Source organism: Eurosta solidaginis, chromosome 2, assembly GCF_040869045.1.
Source record: "Eurosta solidaginis isolate ZX-2024a chromosome 2, ASM4086904v1, whole genome shotgun sequence".
In the NCBI taxonomy this organism is placed as follows: Eukaryota; Metazoa; Arthropoda; class Insecta; order Diptera; family Tephritidae; genus Eurosta; species Eurosta solidaginis.
In genome coordinates this window covers 110,273,416-110,292,073 of record NC_090320.1, presented here as the reverse complement: position 1 = coordinate 110,292,073, position 18,658 = coordinate 110,273,416, and the positions used below count along the sequence as shown (strand labels likewise).

General features: G+C 35.7%; 1 protein-coding gene across 7 annotated transcripts in view; it reads right to left on the bottom strand.

Moving 5' to 3' along the window:
- LOC137240148 (uncharacterized) overlaps nt 1–18,658 on the bottom strand; it is a 1,574,936-nt gene that overhangs the window by 762,180 nt on the left and 794,098 nt on the right. For all 7 annotated transcript variants that reach the window (XM_067766087.1, XM_067766090.1, XM_067766084.1 and 4 more), the window contains one exon: nt 8,947–9,051. In XM_067766087.1, coding sequence (XP_067622188.1) covers nt 8,947–9,051 — 105 coding nt within the window. The remainder of the gene's footprint in view (nt 1–8,946; nt 9,052–18,658) is intronic.

Below are 18,658 nucleotides of genomic sequence, written 5' to 3'. Positions count from 1 at the left end.
TCTTTTTAATATTAGCCCCGTTATCACTTACTACAGTAACTATTTTGTCAAAAACGGACCACTCATCAAATATTAACTTCAATTCTGTAGCTATATTTTGGGAGGTATGATTTCCTAAGATTTCCTTTGTTGATAAAACTGCAGAAATCATTTTGTTATCCCGAACGAAATGACTAGTAACTGACAAAAAAGATTTTTGACTATCAGAAGTCCACATATCAGTTGTAACTGAAATATGTGTTACAATGTTGAGCAAGTAATGCAGTTTCTTTTTTCCTTCATTGTATTTAAAAGGTAGCATTGTATTTGATAAAACTTTTCTGTTTGGCAAGGAATATAATGGCTGAAGCTTTTTTGTATATTCTACAAATCCTACATTGTCAACGATGGAAAGTGGCTGCAAGTCGTTTGTAATAATCTTTAAAAGAGATTCATCAATATTATGTGCTGGTAACAAAAAATTTTGTTTGAACAGTCCTTCTCAAACATCCACTATTGGAAATGTCTTCGGTAGGTACTGTTAACGAACTGCGCGCTGCACTCCCTGCAGTAGTTGACGAAAGCGAAGTGGAACTACGTTCCTCTTCTGCAATTACTGGCGCTATTTCTCCTGAAGTTAGATTACTATGTTCTGAGCAAGGTGGAATCACCAGGTGAAGTAAATAAAAAGAGATAGAAGGTGTACGCTATCTGAAACGGTAGGGATGTATTTTCAACGGCCAGAAGAGGGTAAAATGTTTACCCGCTTTGGAAAAGTAGGAGTAGAAAAACAAATGCCTTGCTACGAAAGCCATTACAGACTGTTTCTTTTTCAGCATATCAGTGCAACCTAATGCCAATACAAAAGAGATACACAAGACCAGTGCGAACTTATATTACTTTAGGCATCGAATAAAATTAAAAACTTAAACTGCGATGAGTAGTAAAATTGAAGAATGCGTCTAAAGTAAACTGACCTCAACTTCAACTTCAGTTGAAGCTTTTATCGAAAAACCGGACATAAGTGGGAGAGGTGTTATCCATTATATAGTTGAACTGTAGGAACTTTGCGCACTTAAATGGGTTTCGGGTTTGATGAAAAGTTTTACAGTCACACTTGGAAGTGATTGTAATACTTTTAAATGTGTTTCGATCTCTAAAAATCCATTGTTCTTTCCATCTGCTCTGTTGATTTGACATTGAGAGTTGGAAGTAAAACATATGACCTTTTAATATATCATACAAACTTGATCAGAAGATCTCCCATAAGCTCTTGACAGTTAATTCATGATGTATTACTAATGGTCCCAAGTTATTATTTACTAAAATATGTCAGGGGATATAATAGGAGTCGGCCTAGAACCAGAAGGTGCTAATCCAAGCGAGCCGGATTCATATATTCTAATTTACAATCCATAACAGCAACATTCTTCTTATCATAGTGGTCTAATTTTTAGGCCAAAACAAACATAGTGAGTAACAATTATTCGTAATTGTATTTAGAAATCCATTGTTTTAGCGAAGTGTTTACATAAATAAGGTGTAATACGATAGTTTTGTTGTTCTTGCACATTTTTCGAAAGTCTTCAGTAGCGCTGCACAGGCGAAAATCCTTGTTGGATATGACGCGAATTCAAATAGTTTGTTTTAACAAAGACCGGTTTCAAATTTTTTTGGAACAAATTAAACATACTTATATGATGGAAACATCAATAATATAAACGCAATAGTTAAGCACGACCTTACTTATGGAAGCCCACACCAAAGATACCCAAATATGAATCTCTGTAATTAAATCCGGTAAAGGTCCATCGATATTCACCTACTGGTTTAGATGAAAAAAGGACTAAAACTACCATATTTCACTCCTGAAAAATGCAAAAAAAAACCACATTTTTCGGGGACAACATTGGTGAAAAATTTTCAGATAGCCGAATGATAGAACAAAGAAGAATTTAAAGCAATGATGACATGATATGAAACTTCTCGCTCTCTGAGAGCGCGTGAAAATGTGCATTTTTTATAACATTGACCATAGATGCCATCATCCTCAAAATCAAATTTGGGCATTTCGGAATAACTTTGGGGTATTTTACACGGTAAAGGTTTAATTTATGATTTTCACCGAAAACTTACTCAAGATTGTCAAATGGGATATCAAAAAACTCGAATTTTTTCAGGATCACATATACAAAAAAAAAGCTTATTTTCCCCGTTAAAAATTTTTCCGTGACAACACGTGAAATTTAATTTTTTGATAGCTAAGATAAAATGTAATTATCTCTTTTCGTGCGTTAATATAACAGCTCATTTAATTTTGTTATTTCTTGTACCTTTTTTACAAATTTTTGATCCGCTTATGTAGTTGAATACACTTGAAATGAAAAATAATGAAAACGCACCGATTTTCTTGGAATTTTTTTTGCGCGGTTTACGCAACTCTGATCTTCAAGACCCATTCTTGGAAACGAATGAGGTTTGTTTACAATCGAATGAACCAATGTTTACAATTGAATGAACTTTAAGACCCATTCCTGGAAACGAATTGAGAGAGAATGAATGTTTCGTATCATGTCATCATTGGAGACAATTGACGGCTTACTTCACCTGGTTATTCCACCATGGTTCTGAGGAAGACGGATGCTTACGGCGTAGGTGGTCATTTAAATTTGATGTGTTGCCAGAAAATTTAAAATTTTTTTTTGCATATATGGCATTTAACTTCATTGCCATTTTTGGTAAAAACTCCCAAACGGAAGATCTCTTCAATCCAGGCCGCATTATAAATATCTACACAAATGAAATCGTTAAAATCACTTCCTCAGTTAAAAATATTTAATAATTACCACGCTTAACAGGTTTGTCGATTAGGTTGACGTATGCTAAATTTATTTTAATATCTTTTTAACACTGATATATGCACAGCAAAAATTAAAATAGAACGAACGATTCGAAGAAATAGTAATGAGCGAATCATTCATACCAAAAACTAGTAGTTCGATAAAATAGTAATGAACGAACCATTCATACCTAAAACTAGTAATTCGAAAAAATAGTTATGAACGAATCATTCATAACTAAAACTAGTAACTCGAAAAAATAGTAGTGAACGAATCATTCATAACTAAAACTAGTAACTCGAAAAAATAGTAGTGAACGAATCATTCATACCTAAAACTAGTAACTCGAAAAAATAGTAGTGAACGAATCATTCATACCTAAAACTAGTAATTCGAAAAAATAGTAATGAACGAATTTCAAATGACTATCGAATGAATGAAAATTAGTGAACTATCGAATAACTCGATAGTTTTCATTCGATAGTTCCCAACACTAATGGAAACATATATCAGGGGGCAGTGAATGACTAACTCTGTGAGGCACAACACGCCTATATGAAGGGTAAATCAACGGAAACGGCATTGCATGAAATTACATCGTGCATAGGGAGATCGTTCTCCTTCAAGGAATACTGCCTGGCAGCCTTCCTAGACATAGAAGGAGCGTTTAATAACATCAAACCCGACTCAATCATTAAGGTACTGACTGATCTGTGCATCGAATCTCAGCTGGTGGAGCTTGTGCACCAATTGCTGATATGCAGGGTAGTACAGGCAGACCTTGCAGGGGTGAGCAGGTTCGCCAGTAGGGGAACTCCCCAATGTCCTATCCCCTCTGATGTGGGTCTTGGCGGTGAATCAGCTGCTAAGGGACATGGAGGAGAAGAGGGGCTGTAAAGCTATAGCGTATGCTGGCGACCTTGCCTTGGTGATAAGTGGGAAGTCTCCACAAAATCTCTGCGATATGATGTAGGTGGAACTAAGAAGGGCAGAAGTATGGGCCGCTGATAATGATCTGAGCGTGAACTCAAATAAAACGGAGCTGGTGCTCTTTACGAGGAGGTATAAGATAGCACCTCTCTCAACTCCGGTGCTTGCGAACACTGTGCTAAAGATAAGTGAGTCCGCCAACTATCTAGGGCTCACACTTGATAACAAATTTAACTGGACACAAAAAACCACGGAATGTGTCCGTAAGACCACGGTTGCCCTCTACACATGTAAAGGGGCAATTGGACGGAAATGGGGTATGTCCCCTATTATAGTGCATTGAATATACACGGCCATAGTTAGGCCAATATTGCTATACGGGGTGGCGGTATGGTGGCCCGCCCTGAATAAATCCTCGACGGTTCTTGCTCTTCAAAAAGGTGCAAAGATCTGCACTATTGTGCATAAGCGGAACTATCCGCACAACTCCAACGGACGCTATGAATGTAATACTGGACCTACTACCCATAGATATAGTAGACATAAAATATGCAGCATGTGCAGCTATTAGGCTGAGGAAACTGACCACATGGTCTCACAGCAACCATATTGAAATTCTATACAGATGCTGCTTACCAGAATGGCCAGATTTTTACAAACCACATAACAACTTTAACAAGGGATACGAGATATTAATCCCTGAGAGCGAACAGTGGGTGAATGGCACATATTGGCCCTCTGAGAGCATTCAGATGCACACAGATGGATCTATACTGGAAAGCAGGGTAGGAGGGGGTGTCTGTTTGGAACGATTGGACATACAAAGATCGTTTCGCCTTCCGGATCACTTCAGCGTATTTCAAGCCGAGCGTGTAGCCATACAAGACTCCGTGGACTGCCGAAGGCAGAAAGTGGTCTCTCAGAGGCACATTTATATTTTCTCAGACAGTCAAGCAGCACTGAAAGCCCTTGACTCTGTCACAACTAATTCTGAAACAGTAGTAGGCTATCGCAGATCACTTAACGTGATGGCTGAATAGTTTTCTCTACATCTGGTATGGGTTCCGGGGCATAGGGGCATACCAGGTAATCCGATGGCGGATGAGCTTGCCAGAAAGGGTACCTCCCTTCCACTTTCGCCATCCTGGAAGAGGTTGGGCATGCCGCTCTCCACCTGCAAGCTCAAGATCAAGGAGGCTCTATTGATAGAAGCGGGAGCTAGATGGAAGCACCATGATGGATGCCACACGGCAAAACTCACATGGCCGGAATGGAAAGAGAGGAGATCGCGTGAGCTTCTCACCCTCCGTAAGAGGGATCTTTCCTTAGTCGTTGGTCTTCTCACTGATCACATCTGTATTGGACCGCATGCGGAAAAGATTTGCGAACCATTTAATGATTATTGTAGAAGCTGTGACAACGAAGAAGAGCCTGAAACTGTTAGGCATCTACTTTGCGAATGTCCAGCGCTCGGTAGAAAAAGGCAACGTTTCATGGGCAAGATGTTTCTTGTAGATCTGACTGATATAGCTGAGGTCAATACACGACGCTTAGTTAGCTTCATAAGTGTGCCGCTTCGATGTGGACGGCAGCCACTTGAACCTAACCTAACCTAACTTACCTTCAATTGGGTGTGATATGCTATATTTTGATACATCACATTGCCATCACACAGATACATATAAACATATCTGTGGCCGTTTGATATGAGCAAAAGGTCTACATTGTCAATCCTTATTATTTAAAATTTCGCCATCTGTGCGTTTGTCACTACAAGTAGTTCTTTTATCTGTCTTACAATTTTGTTTTGTTCGCGCCTTTTGCAGCTATTAACAAACTCTTTGACCATATGTCTCTTGTTTTCCAGATGTATTTCTGTTTAAGTTTTAAAATGGTTTTTCGAATACCTAAGTAACCTGCAATGTTAGAACGTGGATATTCGTCTATCAATTTGTAGTCAAGTATCATGCTGTCTATTTCTTTAAGAGCTGTGTAATTAATTAATTTTATCTCTTTTTGAATGGGTTCACAAATACGATTCTAAATAAATAAATAAATGTAAGGCGCGATAACCTCCGAAGAGATCTAAAGCCGAGCTTCTATTCCAATTTGCGTCGTGCTCCTCTTGATTTTCCCTACAAATTGGCCGGACGGGACCTACATTATTTTATGCCGACTCCGAACGGCATCTGCAAGGCAGATGAGTTTTCACTGAGAGCTTTTCATGGTAGAAATACACCCGGAGCGCTTGCCAAACACTGCCGAGGGGCGACCCCGCTTAGAAAAGTTTTCTTCTAATTAAAAAACCTTATTTCTAAAGTTTTGGATGTTGCTTTGCCCGGGGTTTCAACCCTGGCCATCCGGTGTGGTAGGCGGAGCCGCTACCATCACACCACGGTGGCCGCCAATACGATTCAAAATATAAAATCTTGTTCATAAAGGACCGCTCCTAAATATATGAATTCTTTAGTAAGATATGTACGTAGTTTCTCCTGCATTGAATCTTGATCGCTAATCAAGGTCATCGGTACAAATTACGTGCATATTTTCCAATATTATATTTCAATTACTCATATTCTTTACGTCAATAAAAGATGTACATTCCCAAATGTGAAGTTGGTAAGTCTTCTTATAAGACATGTTTTCTTGCTTATATGTGTATCGGTATTCCTATTATCTTGGGCTACTTCTTTTGCTGGATTTTCTTTCAATTTTCCGGCCTTGCTGCTTGTTAATACGCTTATTAACAGTGACGTCAGAATACAATGATATTGCATGCGTGAACTTCAGTGTAAAGACAGTGGTAGCTTAACACATTCTGCTGTGGTGAGTGGTGAAAATGTCCTACTAGAGTTTTGTGAAGTTTTTTTAATTTCTTATCTACTACCTTCTCACTTTTACTGATGGGAATCATAGACTTAAGTATGTCACTGTGTACCTTGATGCGTGTTAATGCATCTGCATTTGTGTCTATTTTGTCTTGCTTGTATACCATTTGAAAGTCGTCTGATAAATATATTCTAATTCTTGTAATTATTCTTAAAGCATTGCTTCTCCCCAACGAATAGGTGTGACCACTCACAAATCATAATCAATATTATTTAACGGGAGTCCAAGAAAGCTTGCTATTTCAACACGGGTGGACCAGAGAGAGGGGTGATAGAGACGTTGGTTCAAAATTGCAACTGAAAAGATGGTTGGTGGCTTGTGGAGATCCAGATCGAAGCTGGGCTAGAGTGATGCACGTCTCTCTAGAGAGAGTACTTCCTCATCTGCGAGTTCAGGGTATTTATCATCAAGAACGGGGTTCGCCGGGTAGTTACTGACATAGAGGTCCGCCTTTTGTGGATATCACTGAGGCCCTCTTCGTGGTTCTACATACGACTGAGCTCTTAGGTGCCGTATTTCCTCATAGTGCTTGCGGAGATGACTTCTTAAGTCCTGGGAGACGGGACCTCTGCAATCAGATGTCTGTTGCGATGACCGGGTTTCTGGGTATTCAACAGAAACTAGTTGCTCAGCATTTCATTTCTGTTTCCAATGGGAAGTACTCTCGCCGCACTGTGTGGATGGTGTCCTGGAGACATAAGAGCCCGTAGCGGTTTTGAAAATATATCTCCTGCTCCGGGAAGGTATCGAAACTTATCCGGGACCAGTACCTGATCCTGGTCCGGAGAAATGGTTTTGCGTGTGCCGAAAACGAATCTTTTAAAGTCGGGAGGGATATTTGCATCACACGGGGTGTTCTGGGCTTAGTCCCAACATCCGTCGACTCCATCTTTTTTTACCTATCTTTTGTGTCACCTTGCTGTTGACCTCCAAGGGCGTCTGTAATATTACATTAAATGAAAAGAACCGCTGATGTGTAGCGAACAAAAGTAATTGCCTTTATTAAAGAAATGTCTTTCTTTTTATGCAAAATTATCTATTTTACACATACATAATTACACTAATACTAATACACTAAAGGTTTCTACATTCCAAACATATACCTTCTGAGTCAGCATATTAGTTTGACCTAATTTTGGATTTTTGTCATTGTATAAATATTTTGGCTGGCACATTGACAAACTTTCATTGATGTTCGGTCACGCTATTAACGAATTGGTCAATGCGCCAGTTAAATGTCACCGGATATAGGTCTTGCTGTCGGCATTTGTATGTGATGTTGAACTCGCGCTGTGTTGGGGTTAACATAATGTATATAGGTCGATATTGTAATATGAATGCGATATGACTGTGTGAGGTCTGCATAAAAAGTGCATTGGCGTAGAAGAGCATAATGCATAATGCTACAAATGCATTGACATAAGAGGGCATAATGCAAAATGCTACACGTCCCATACACTACGCCTCAGCGGCCGCTCCAACCCATAACTACAGGGTAGGTCAAGGGACTTGTACTCACTCCATGGACTCATGGGCCACATGTGAGGTTTACACTTACTGCGTGGTTTGGGCACTAGACAAGCTTTTTCCAGGGCATTTGGTAGTTCCTATTATAAAGTCAATACCAGAAACTTCACCTCATCCGTTGATGAGGTGCTTTTTGAGGGCAGCTCAATTTAGTTTTACGTGAGTTACGCCTCACAGTGGGTTGTTCAAGAAAAAAGTCCGACACTACTTCAATGTGAAGGTGGTCTGCGAACAAGTGTTCCTCAAGAACATGCAATTTTTTAACCTACCCCTAAAAAGATTAGGAGTGGAGGTGTTGTTGAATTTCTTGGTGGAAAGGTATTCTGCAATCTTACATCGTGAAAAAACATGTTTAGGGGGTGCACACTTGGCACGCGAGAACAAAATACCAGCCCTTTCTATAAAACATCGGAAGTTTCACTTTTCATCTATATAATGTAAAATTTCCGAAGAAGTAAAGATTGGAAAGATTCGTCAAATATTTTTCGCAATACTTTGACAGGGGTATGAGAGCGTACTACATTTCATAGAAAAACAATGCGAATAGAATTATCGCAAATTTTTATAGAGGCCCCTACATGTGATACTTGGACAAATTTCACCCCAAACTTTATGTGAGCCTTTATTCAAATACTTGAACAACCTTCATTAAAAATTATTAGTTGAAGTTTAATAATTTTGTCCAGCCGGACTATTAGTTTTGCCAGATCAGAATAATTGAATGATAAAATGTTGGTTATGAAATCTACAAAATCTATGTAATATTAACAAAAAAACTTACACGATTGTGTTTTATCCATCGACGATGACAAGCGGTATGCTGTTGCGCTTCTTGAACACTGCAACCACGTCCTCGTTCCAGCCAAGCAGAACGTCCTCTTGTGCACTAAAGTTAACCATCAAAATCCAATTGTAAATGTGTACATAAGGGGAGCAACCATTCGAAAAGAGAAAGAAAGTAAAATACTATTATAAACAAATATTTAGCTAAGAAGAAAGTTTATAGCGTCCGACCGATACCGGGTTTTTCTTGTCATAGGGCGATGCCGATTAATGGGCCAAAATGGAAGAGTTCGCCGGTACCGATTCCAGTAAAAATTAAGATAAAATGTAATTATTGATTCGTTTAAATATCTATCTATTAGATACAATCCTGATGGCCAAGATAAAAAGATAAACATATTATTTTGTGTATGCTGTAATACTCTATACATATCGCATTTAAGAATAATTGATGCGAACTAAGAAAGCAGCGCAAATAATACAAGGGTTATATTTTGCAGAATTTTTTGAAGGTGAATTTTTTTTGCTTAACATTAATTTGGTTGGTTGACATAAATAATTAAAAAATGTCTGTGCTGATGTTTTTTCGAAATCGACTTTTTTTTTCGAAGTTATAACACTTTTGGTATATCTGGTGAAGCTAAGCTTTTTTTCTGCGTTTGGCCTATTTGTTAGTTAGCTCAGTTTATTTCCCCCGTCCCCATTTTTAAGTGCCGAAAAAATTATTTATAATAGTTATGAGTAAAAATACATATGCGCAATTTAACAATTTATGTTTGTTGGTTTAATAGTACAAATACAAATTTATTAATGTGTAAATGAGTTGAATCTGAATCTCTTGCAACAAATGAATTACCGCTATATGTTGCATGTATCATTTTATCGGTTATGTTTTTTTTTGCATTTTACCGTGTTTGATAGCATTATCCTTAAATACATAGAAAACAATATGAGAACTTAAAAAGTCGACCATACTTATTAAAATAGAATCAAAGAGACAGGTTACAGTTGTCTATCTTGAATTCAACCGAGAAAGTTTGAAGAGACTCAGATCTGACGGACATCTGATAAAAGGTTTAGTTAGGTTGAACTGGCCGGTCCATGAAGACCTCACATAGACTGAATGAGTACGTAGTGTTACCAGAACTTTAATTTGACGACCAAACTGAAAAACCCTATCAAAAACCAGGAACTTTGTTATAAAATAACTCCGTCCTCTTGGCAAATACTAGAAGCATCCTAGGACTTAAGCCACTTGCTGCTTCTAGATCTGAGAGCTGTGCAACTCCTAACATCTTGAGTCTTAGCCTGGCAAGCGCAGGGTACGAGCCCAGAACGTGCTCGATCGTTTCCTCCTCCAACCCGCACTTCCTTCTCTTCTATCACTGGACAAGCCTAATTTAACAGCATGCGACGTCAGAAGGCAGTGTCCATTCAGAATACCCGTCATGAGTCTAAAGTCCTCTCTTTTTAATGATAGCAGCAGCTTTGTTAGTCTAAGGTTGTAAGACCTACACATAATTTTCGACACTTTACAGCCCCACGCTTGAACCCACGCCTTTCCTGCTTGGTCGATCATGTGCTTTCTCCTTGTTTGCCTTTGCACTGTATTTCATACACTTCGTTGTGTAGTTGTTCTTTATTAATTTTGTCCTTTGTTTTTGTGTATATGGTGCGAATTTTGTGATGCGGTTTGTGTGCGTAGCTTAAATTGTTGCTTTTGAAAATTTTACCTAAAGTGTTGTTGTCCGTTAGTTGAGGTACATATGTGACGCCAATTTATATTTTGTTGTTGTTATCTTCACTTTCTGTATTGATATTGCAGTTTCTCGTTTTGTTTTTCGCTGCAGTTATAAATGCTTCTATTACTGCATTAGGGTAGCCATTTTTTTGGAGAATGTTTTTTATATTCCTCTAGTTTTCCTCCATGAACTCCTGGTCGCTCAGGGAGTAGACTTTCTTAATAAAACCTATGGCCATGTTTTTCTTTTGACTCCATGGGTGGTTCGACAAATAGTGGATCATTCTCGATGATGCTACGGCTTTCTTATACCAATTGGTCCTTATTTTGTTCTCTGTACTATGGACCCTTATATCTAGGAAGGCTAATTTGTTGTTCGTTTCTCTCTCCAGGGTGAATTTTATTTTGGTATGTTGTCCATTGAATATTTTTAGTATCTCTTCCACGTCATTAATCTTAACTATAGCGAACATGTCATCTACATATTTTGTTATGTATTTAACACGTATGTCCTTAGATCTTAGCTCAGTGATGCTGTCGTCAATAATATTGTCCAACACAATATCTGCTATGGTTGGTGATAAGGGAATGCCCATCGGCATACCATTTGGCGCGCGAACGAAACGGACGTGTTTGTCTTGAGCATAATGGATGTCAGTGAAAAATATATCTTATATGATATAAATTATTTAAAGTGATAGCTTTAAAGAAGTAAGAGAGAGTGAGTCTATTTTATAATAATAAATTTTGTTGAAAATCCGTGAAAATTATTTTATATAAATAAAATCTGAAGTGCCGTTTAACATGCCTTCCGAGTGTTGTGATTGCACAGCGAAATTGTCGCTCATAGATGAAATCGTGGAGTGTCATGGGCGCTGCGATAAAAGCTATTGCCTTAAATGCAGTAATATTAAGAGAGCAGAATTAAAAGTTTTAAATGAAAACCTTAACATTAAATGGTTTTGCAATGAATGTAGCTTATCTAGCACTAACATGAAATTTTTGGAAATAAAACATGTAATTGAAAAATCCGAACAAAATAAATTGAAAAAAAACGATGTGAAGGAAATTGTTGATGATATTTTTAATAGGAAGTGTCAAAAATGTAAGACCGACATAGTAAATGAACTTAGTGTTATATTAGACCAACAGCTACAAGCGAAATATGATGAAATGAAAAAAACAAATAGTTCAAGAAGTGACCAAAGAGCTAAACAATAACATCGCAAAGAGTAAATTACCGAACGAACAAAGCACACTAATTTGAATGCAATAAATGTGGAGAGCAATGTTAATAACAAACCGACATATGCACAAGCAGCAAAGAAGAATGTCAACAAAGTAGTTATTAAACCAAAAGGGAATTCAAAGAAAAATAACAAAGAAACAAAAAATGCTCTTAAATCGGTCATTGAGCCGACAGAATGCCTTATTAAAGATGTGAGAGCAATAAACAGTGGCAGCATAATTGTTGAATGCGCTGATGGAAATGCATTAGAAACCGTGCAAAAGAAAATCAGTGAACAGATCGGTGAAAAATACGAAGTTGAAAAGATAAGAAACCAAACAAAAAAGAAAATGGTTAAAGTGTTGGGCCTAACAAGTAAACTAAGCGAAAAAAGAATTATTGAATGTTTAATAAAACAAAATGAAATGGATGACAGCAATGTTATCAAAATAATAAAAGTATATGAGGATAAAACCAAACGCGAAGAAAGGTATAATGTACTTTTAGAGAGTGATTTGTGATACATGCGAGTTGTTAATTGCGAAAAGAAGAATCAAAATAAAATACGATAGTTGCAGAGTATTCGAATATTACAACGTACTAAGATGTTTTAAATGTTTAGGCTTTCAACACAAAGCCAGTGAATGTACGAACAAAATTGCCTGTGTAAAGTGCGGTGGTGCACATGAAGAAAAATACTGTAAGTCTGAAGTAATAAAATGTGTTAATTGCTACGAACTAGTGCAAAAAAATTTATTAGACGCTGACGTGAATCATTCTGCATTTAGTGTTAAATGCCCGGCATGTACAAAATACTGCCAACAAAAAAAGCCAACCGTAAATAGCAACTATTAGGCATATATCTTAATATAAATAGCATCCGAGCTAACAAATATGAACTTGAAATGCTAATATATGAAAAAAATCCGTTTATTGTGTTATGTTCCCAATCTAGAACTACATGTAATATAGAAGAAAGCGAATTAAAATTAACTAATTACAATATCGTTAGATGTGACTCGCACAGCAGACATACTGGCGGTGTATTTATATACGTGCATGAAACAATAGAATATAAGGTTATATACAACAGCAGTATAAGCCAAAATGTGTGGTGTATAATTAATAAAATAAGGAACAGTGGTACAAAATGGTGTATCGGAGTATTATATCATTCACCCAATAGCAGTGACATTGATTTTATATATTACTTAAATGAAAGTATTTTAGTGAAATTTGTACCAACTGAGAGTAATATTCTTGTAGGAGATTTTAATATAGACATGAACAGAAATACTACAATTCGAAATAGCTTAAATGACACTCTAGCAAATGTATGCATGACCCAAAAAATAGATTTCAATACCCGAATCACAGAAACCTCCCAAACAAGGATTGATTTATTATACTGTAATAGTGATAACATAAATTATGAGAGACTTGAAGATAATAAAATATCTGATCACGAAACAATTAGGTTTAATCTGATATCAGAGAAAGAATACCAAATGCGTTTAAAAAAGTGTATAACCTCATGGGATTACTACAGTGCTGAGAATCTTTGGAATATATTCCGAAACTATAACCTGAGTTTAATGAATATGGTATCAGTCGAAGAAAAAGTTCGAATAATAAATGATGTTATGGCTTAAGCCATGAAATGTTTAACTTTTGAAAAACAAGTTGAAGTAAAACTCATGAACAAATGGTATGATCGAGAGCTAACATACTTAAATAAGTGTAAAAATAGCTTGTATAAAATTTGTCAAATAAACGGTGACTGGGTGCAGTATAAAACTATAAACAGGCAATACAAAAAATTTATTAAAATTAAGATGACTTAATACCTTGAAAATAAAATTTCGATAAATAGCAAAAATAGTAAACAAATGTGGAAATGTCTAAAAGACACTGTAAATTTGAAAAAAGAAAAATCTCTAATTAAAAAATCGAAATCGATAATAAAGTATATGAAGATGGAAAAGTTATATCTAATAATCTTAATATATTTTTCTTTAAGAGTATAAAAGATATAAACAATGACATTGAAATAGTCACAAATAACTTTAACCACGAATACAACGTGACCAGCTACTTCGAATTTGATGAAGTGACTGTCGATACAGTGACACAAATTGTTAAGAAGTTTAAACATCAGATAGGCGGAAATAATCTTATTACGGAAGGTGTAATTAAAGACTCTGTTATGTACACGGGATACTTTTATGCGAATATTATTAATGAAAGCTTCAGAACTGGTACAATGCCAGACTTTTGGAAGCTAACAACAGTTATACCTATTCAAAAAGTTAAAAATACTATAAAATCTAATGAAATGCGACCCATAAATACCTTGCCGGCCGATGAAAAAATCATTGAATCAATTGTAAAAGAACAGCTGGAACAGTACCTGGAATTGAACAAAATTGTAATACCAGAGCAATTCGGTTTTCGAAAAAAATATTCTGCGAGTCTGTTTTAAACTCAATTGTTTTTGAATGGAAAAACCAACTTAATGAAAAAATTTTGTAATTGCGGTATTCTTAGACCTAAAACGAGCGTTCGAAACAATATATCAACAAATTATGATAGAAAAACTTTACAGCATTGGAGTGAGAGATAAAGCGCTTGCATGGTTCAAAAGTTACTTCTGAAATCGCCGCCAAGAACACTAGTAAATGGAACATTTCTCTCAAATGAAACACCAGTCGATATTGGCCTTCCACAAGGATCAGTACTTGCACTAATATTGTTTAAAATATATATAAATGATATAATTAAATCAGTAAAGCATTGTAACTTAAAGTTGTTTGCAGATGATACTCTCATTTTGATAAGCGATAAAAATTATAATATAGCTATGCAAAAAATGCAATCAGACATAGATAATATATACCTATGACTATCAGTTGTTAGGTTTTTAATGTTTTCTTTTAGCCGTTGTGAATTCTTTATATTGTATTTGTCCGAAACGATGTTTTGTGTAATCTGACCTACGTATTTTGATAATCTCGAGCATGGTACGTTCACCGAAGAAGAAATAGGCCGCAGAGGTATGTTTTCTTTATGAACTTTAGGTAATCCATATATTCTCGGAGCTGTAGCTGCTGGGCACGACAAGTAGTGTTTTTTCTTTCAAATTGATGATTTGCGTTTTGTGGAGGTCGTTCACGATCTTGTTGTTTTTACGTAATAGAAATTGGGTAGGATCAGTTCTTATGGTTTTATACGTTAGCTTGTCATCCAAGAGGTCTTTCATTTTGTCTTCGTACTCTGATTTGTACATCATCACAGTCTTACTACCTTTATCCGCTTTCGTGATAACTATGGAGTCCTTATGTTGTTTTAGGAATCGTTTGGTTCCTTCATAGATTTGCAATATGAATTTCTCTTTCGGACTGTTTCTAAATTTATTTTTGAAGTTGTTTACCCTGGTTGCAAATTTGCATCTAACTATGTCTTTCAATCTATCATCTGGCATCGTCCGTATGCCTTGCTCGATATCTGCTATTAACTGTACGGGCGAGAAAGTCTTTTTCGAGATGGGAAGCGCGAATTTATTACCCAGGGAGAGTAGCTACCGGCACTCTGTAGGAATGTTAATATTTGTCTTGTTCGTAAACCAATCTTCATTATATTTCAAATTATATTTTTCAAAGTTTTCTTTTATAGCAGTGAGCAGTTTTTTATTTAGATTTATTTCAATTTTCTTTTTGGTACCCTCTAAGTATTGATTGCATCTCAAGCAACATTTGAGTTATACTCTTTCCCTCCAAAATTTCACCCATTCCTTGCTTGGCTTATAAAATCATTAACCATTTTAATTTTTATATTATCCTCTTTAATTTCTAAGTTGAGTACTTTTATTAAAAATTGGGTTTCTATATTCTGTATATCCTTCTTCGTTATTTAAAGTTTAAATCCCAATACTATTTTACTTGTCTTACCCTTTAAATGTGGTAGTGTGATCCCATAGTCCTTACATTTAAGTAAAAATTCGAGTCGTTGTTGTTGTCTTGCGAGAGTCAGATGGTGTTTTTTGTATTCTTCAATTAGTTGGCAGGTGTCTATATTGTATTTGTACCTTATATGCTGGAAAAAATGTCTCATCATGCTGCTTTTTGTTTTTCGTATTTGCTGCTTCGGTATAGCTCTCCGATCAGTTTTAATTATTTTATATTGGGCCAGGTCGTAAAGTTTAATTATTAAATTGTGGAGATTTTCGGCCGACTTTTTTGAAATAAAACAATCGTTTATTTTATCTTCTACGCGTTTCGACGCATATTCGCGTCTTCCTCAGGAAGGCTTTAATAAATATACGAAATACAAGATATTTATATTAATCGAATTACATCATACATTGAAACAAATAACAGTTTTTTCCATATTACACTTACTAAGTTAACAATTATTTAAATATCACATCTGGGTATAATCAATGCAAATTATATATATATAAAAAACACCGCACGTCTTCTCTTGTCCAGGCTCAAACATTTTGTGTGATCGCAGTAGCATATGCGCAATTTATGTTGTCAGCGTCTTCTTTAAAATTCATTGCTTTGTTAAATTGTTGTTGTATCCGTAACCCGTCTAGCGTCATCCTTCTTCTTGTTCTGTTCTCCAAATCCAATATTTTTGTGTTGTTAAAATCAGCTGTGTGGTTATTTTCTATAAGGTGTTGCGCTAATGCTGTAGTGTATTGTTGTTTTTGGCATCCGATTTATGTTCGTTTACCCTTGTTTCAAGCGATCTTTTTGTTGTGCCAATGTAAACTTTATTGCAGCTTTCTCCTTGTTTGCCTTTGCACTGTATTTCATACACTACGTTGTGTAGTTGTTCTTTATTAATTTTGTCCTTTGTTTTTGTGTATATGCCGCAAATTGTGTGATACGGTTTGTGTGCGTAGTTTAAATTGTTGCTTTTGACAATTTTACCTAGAGTGTTCTTGTCCATTAGTTGAGGTACATATGTGACGCCAATGTATATTTTGTTGTTGTTATCTTCACTTTCTGTATTGATATTGCAGTTTCTCGTTTTGTTTTTCGCTGCAGTTATAAATGCTTCTATTACCGCATTAGGGTAGCCATTTTTTTGGAGAATGTTTTTTATATTCCTCTTGTTTTCCTCCATGAACTCCTGGTCGCTCAGGGAGTAGACTTTCTTAATAAAACCTATGACCGTGTTTTTCTTTTGACCCCATGGGTGGTTCAACAAATGGTGGATCATTCTCGATGATGCTACGGCTTTCTTATACCAATTGGTCCTTATTTTGTTCTCTGTACTATGGACCCTTATATCTAGGAAGGCTAATTTGTTGTTCGTTTCTCTCTCCAGGGTGAATTTTATTTTGGTCTGTTGTCCGTTGAATATTTTTAGTATCTCTTCCACGTCATTAATCTTAACTATAGCGAACATGTCATCTACATATTTTGTTATGTATTTAACATGTATGTCCTTAGATCTTAGCTCAGTGATGCTGTCGTCAATAATCTTGTCCAACACAATATCTGCTATGGTTGGTGATAAGGGATTGCCCATCGGCATACCATATGTTTGTTGGTAGAAGGTCCCATCGTGTACGAAATAATTATTTTCTCTCAAGCAAAACTCGAGAATTTTGAGAAATTGGGTTTTTGAGATTTTTGTGTGGTTTTGTATACCTGCCCATTGTTTCATGATTGTGCCAATCGCAAAGTGAATAGGTATGTTTGTGAATAGGGATACTACGTCCAATGATATTAGAGTTTCGTCATCTTCAATTGTTAGGTTTTTAATGTTTTCTTTTAGTCGCACAGTGTTTCGTGTATAACAAGCTAGCTGGACAAAATTATTTTATGAGTTTTTCCGTTTCATATGCAGTCATTTATTACAACTACGTCATTTTTTTCAGCCATATGTTCTTTTTTTTATTTTTTTCCAAAAATTTACTTCATATGTTCATATGCATACATTTGCTTATATCATATACAGTAACTCATGTGAATAAGTGACATAGATCCAAAAAAATTTAAAGGACTTAAGAATATTACTTTATTGTACTTAAATTGAATGGACTACAAATCTCAATACTTTAAAAAATTCTAAAAATTCGGAAACAAATTAAAATTTTTTATGAAAATTCGTCGAATTTTTCAAATATTTTTTAAATATAATTTAGTTTTTGTTATAGATCGTGACAAATTTTTTTATGGGAAATTAGGTAAAATAAATTTTCGAAAGCGAAAATTGTAAGAATTGTCCAAAAGGGGCGTCTACTTATTTATGTGAGTGTCTGTACATATGTACATACATATTTTGTATTTATTTGATGAGTATTTATCCTGGCACTACAATTTTTACAAAATTATTTTATAGTACCAGTCAGGAATGTAAAAGTGAATTACAATAATAATAATAACAATGTAAATAATTAAATTAATTATGTGAAAATTACTTATTACAAAAACTTAAAAGTAAAGTATCATACAAAGTGGAAAAGACAATAGATTTAAATTAAATAAAACCTGATCCAACAAAAAGTTATAGGGTAGGTTATCTTTTATAATTACCCTTCAAAAAACGCGAGTACTCCATAAATAGTAAAAGGAATACTCCTTTAGGAGTGTTCCAAAACTAATCTGTATTCATACAAAAAATGTGCTGCAATTAACATTTCGATGTGCTAGGAGAGGAGTAGGTGCTCCCACTCTCGCTTTGTTTGTGAGTATTACATAGAATACATACGTGAGAGTACTTTCC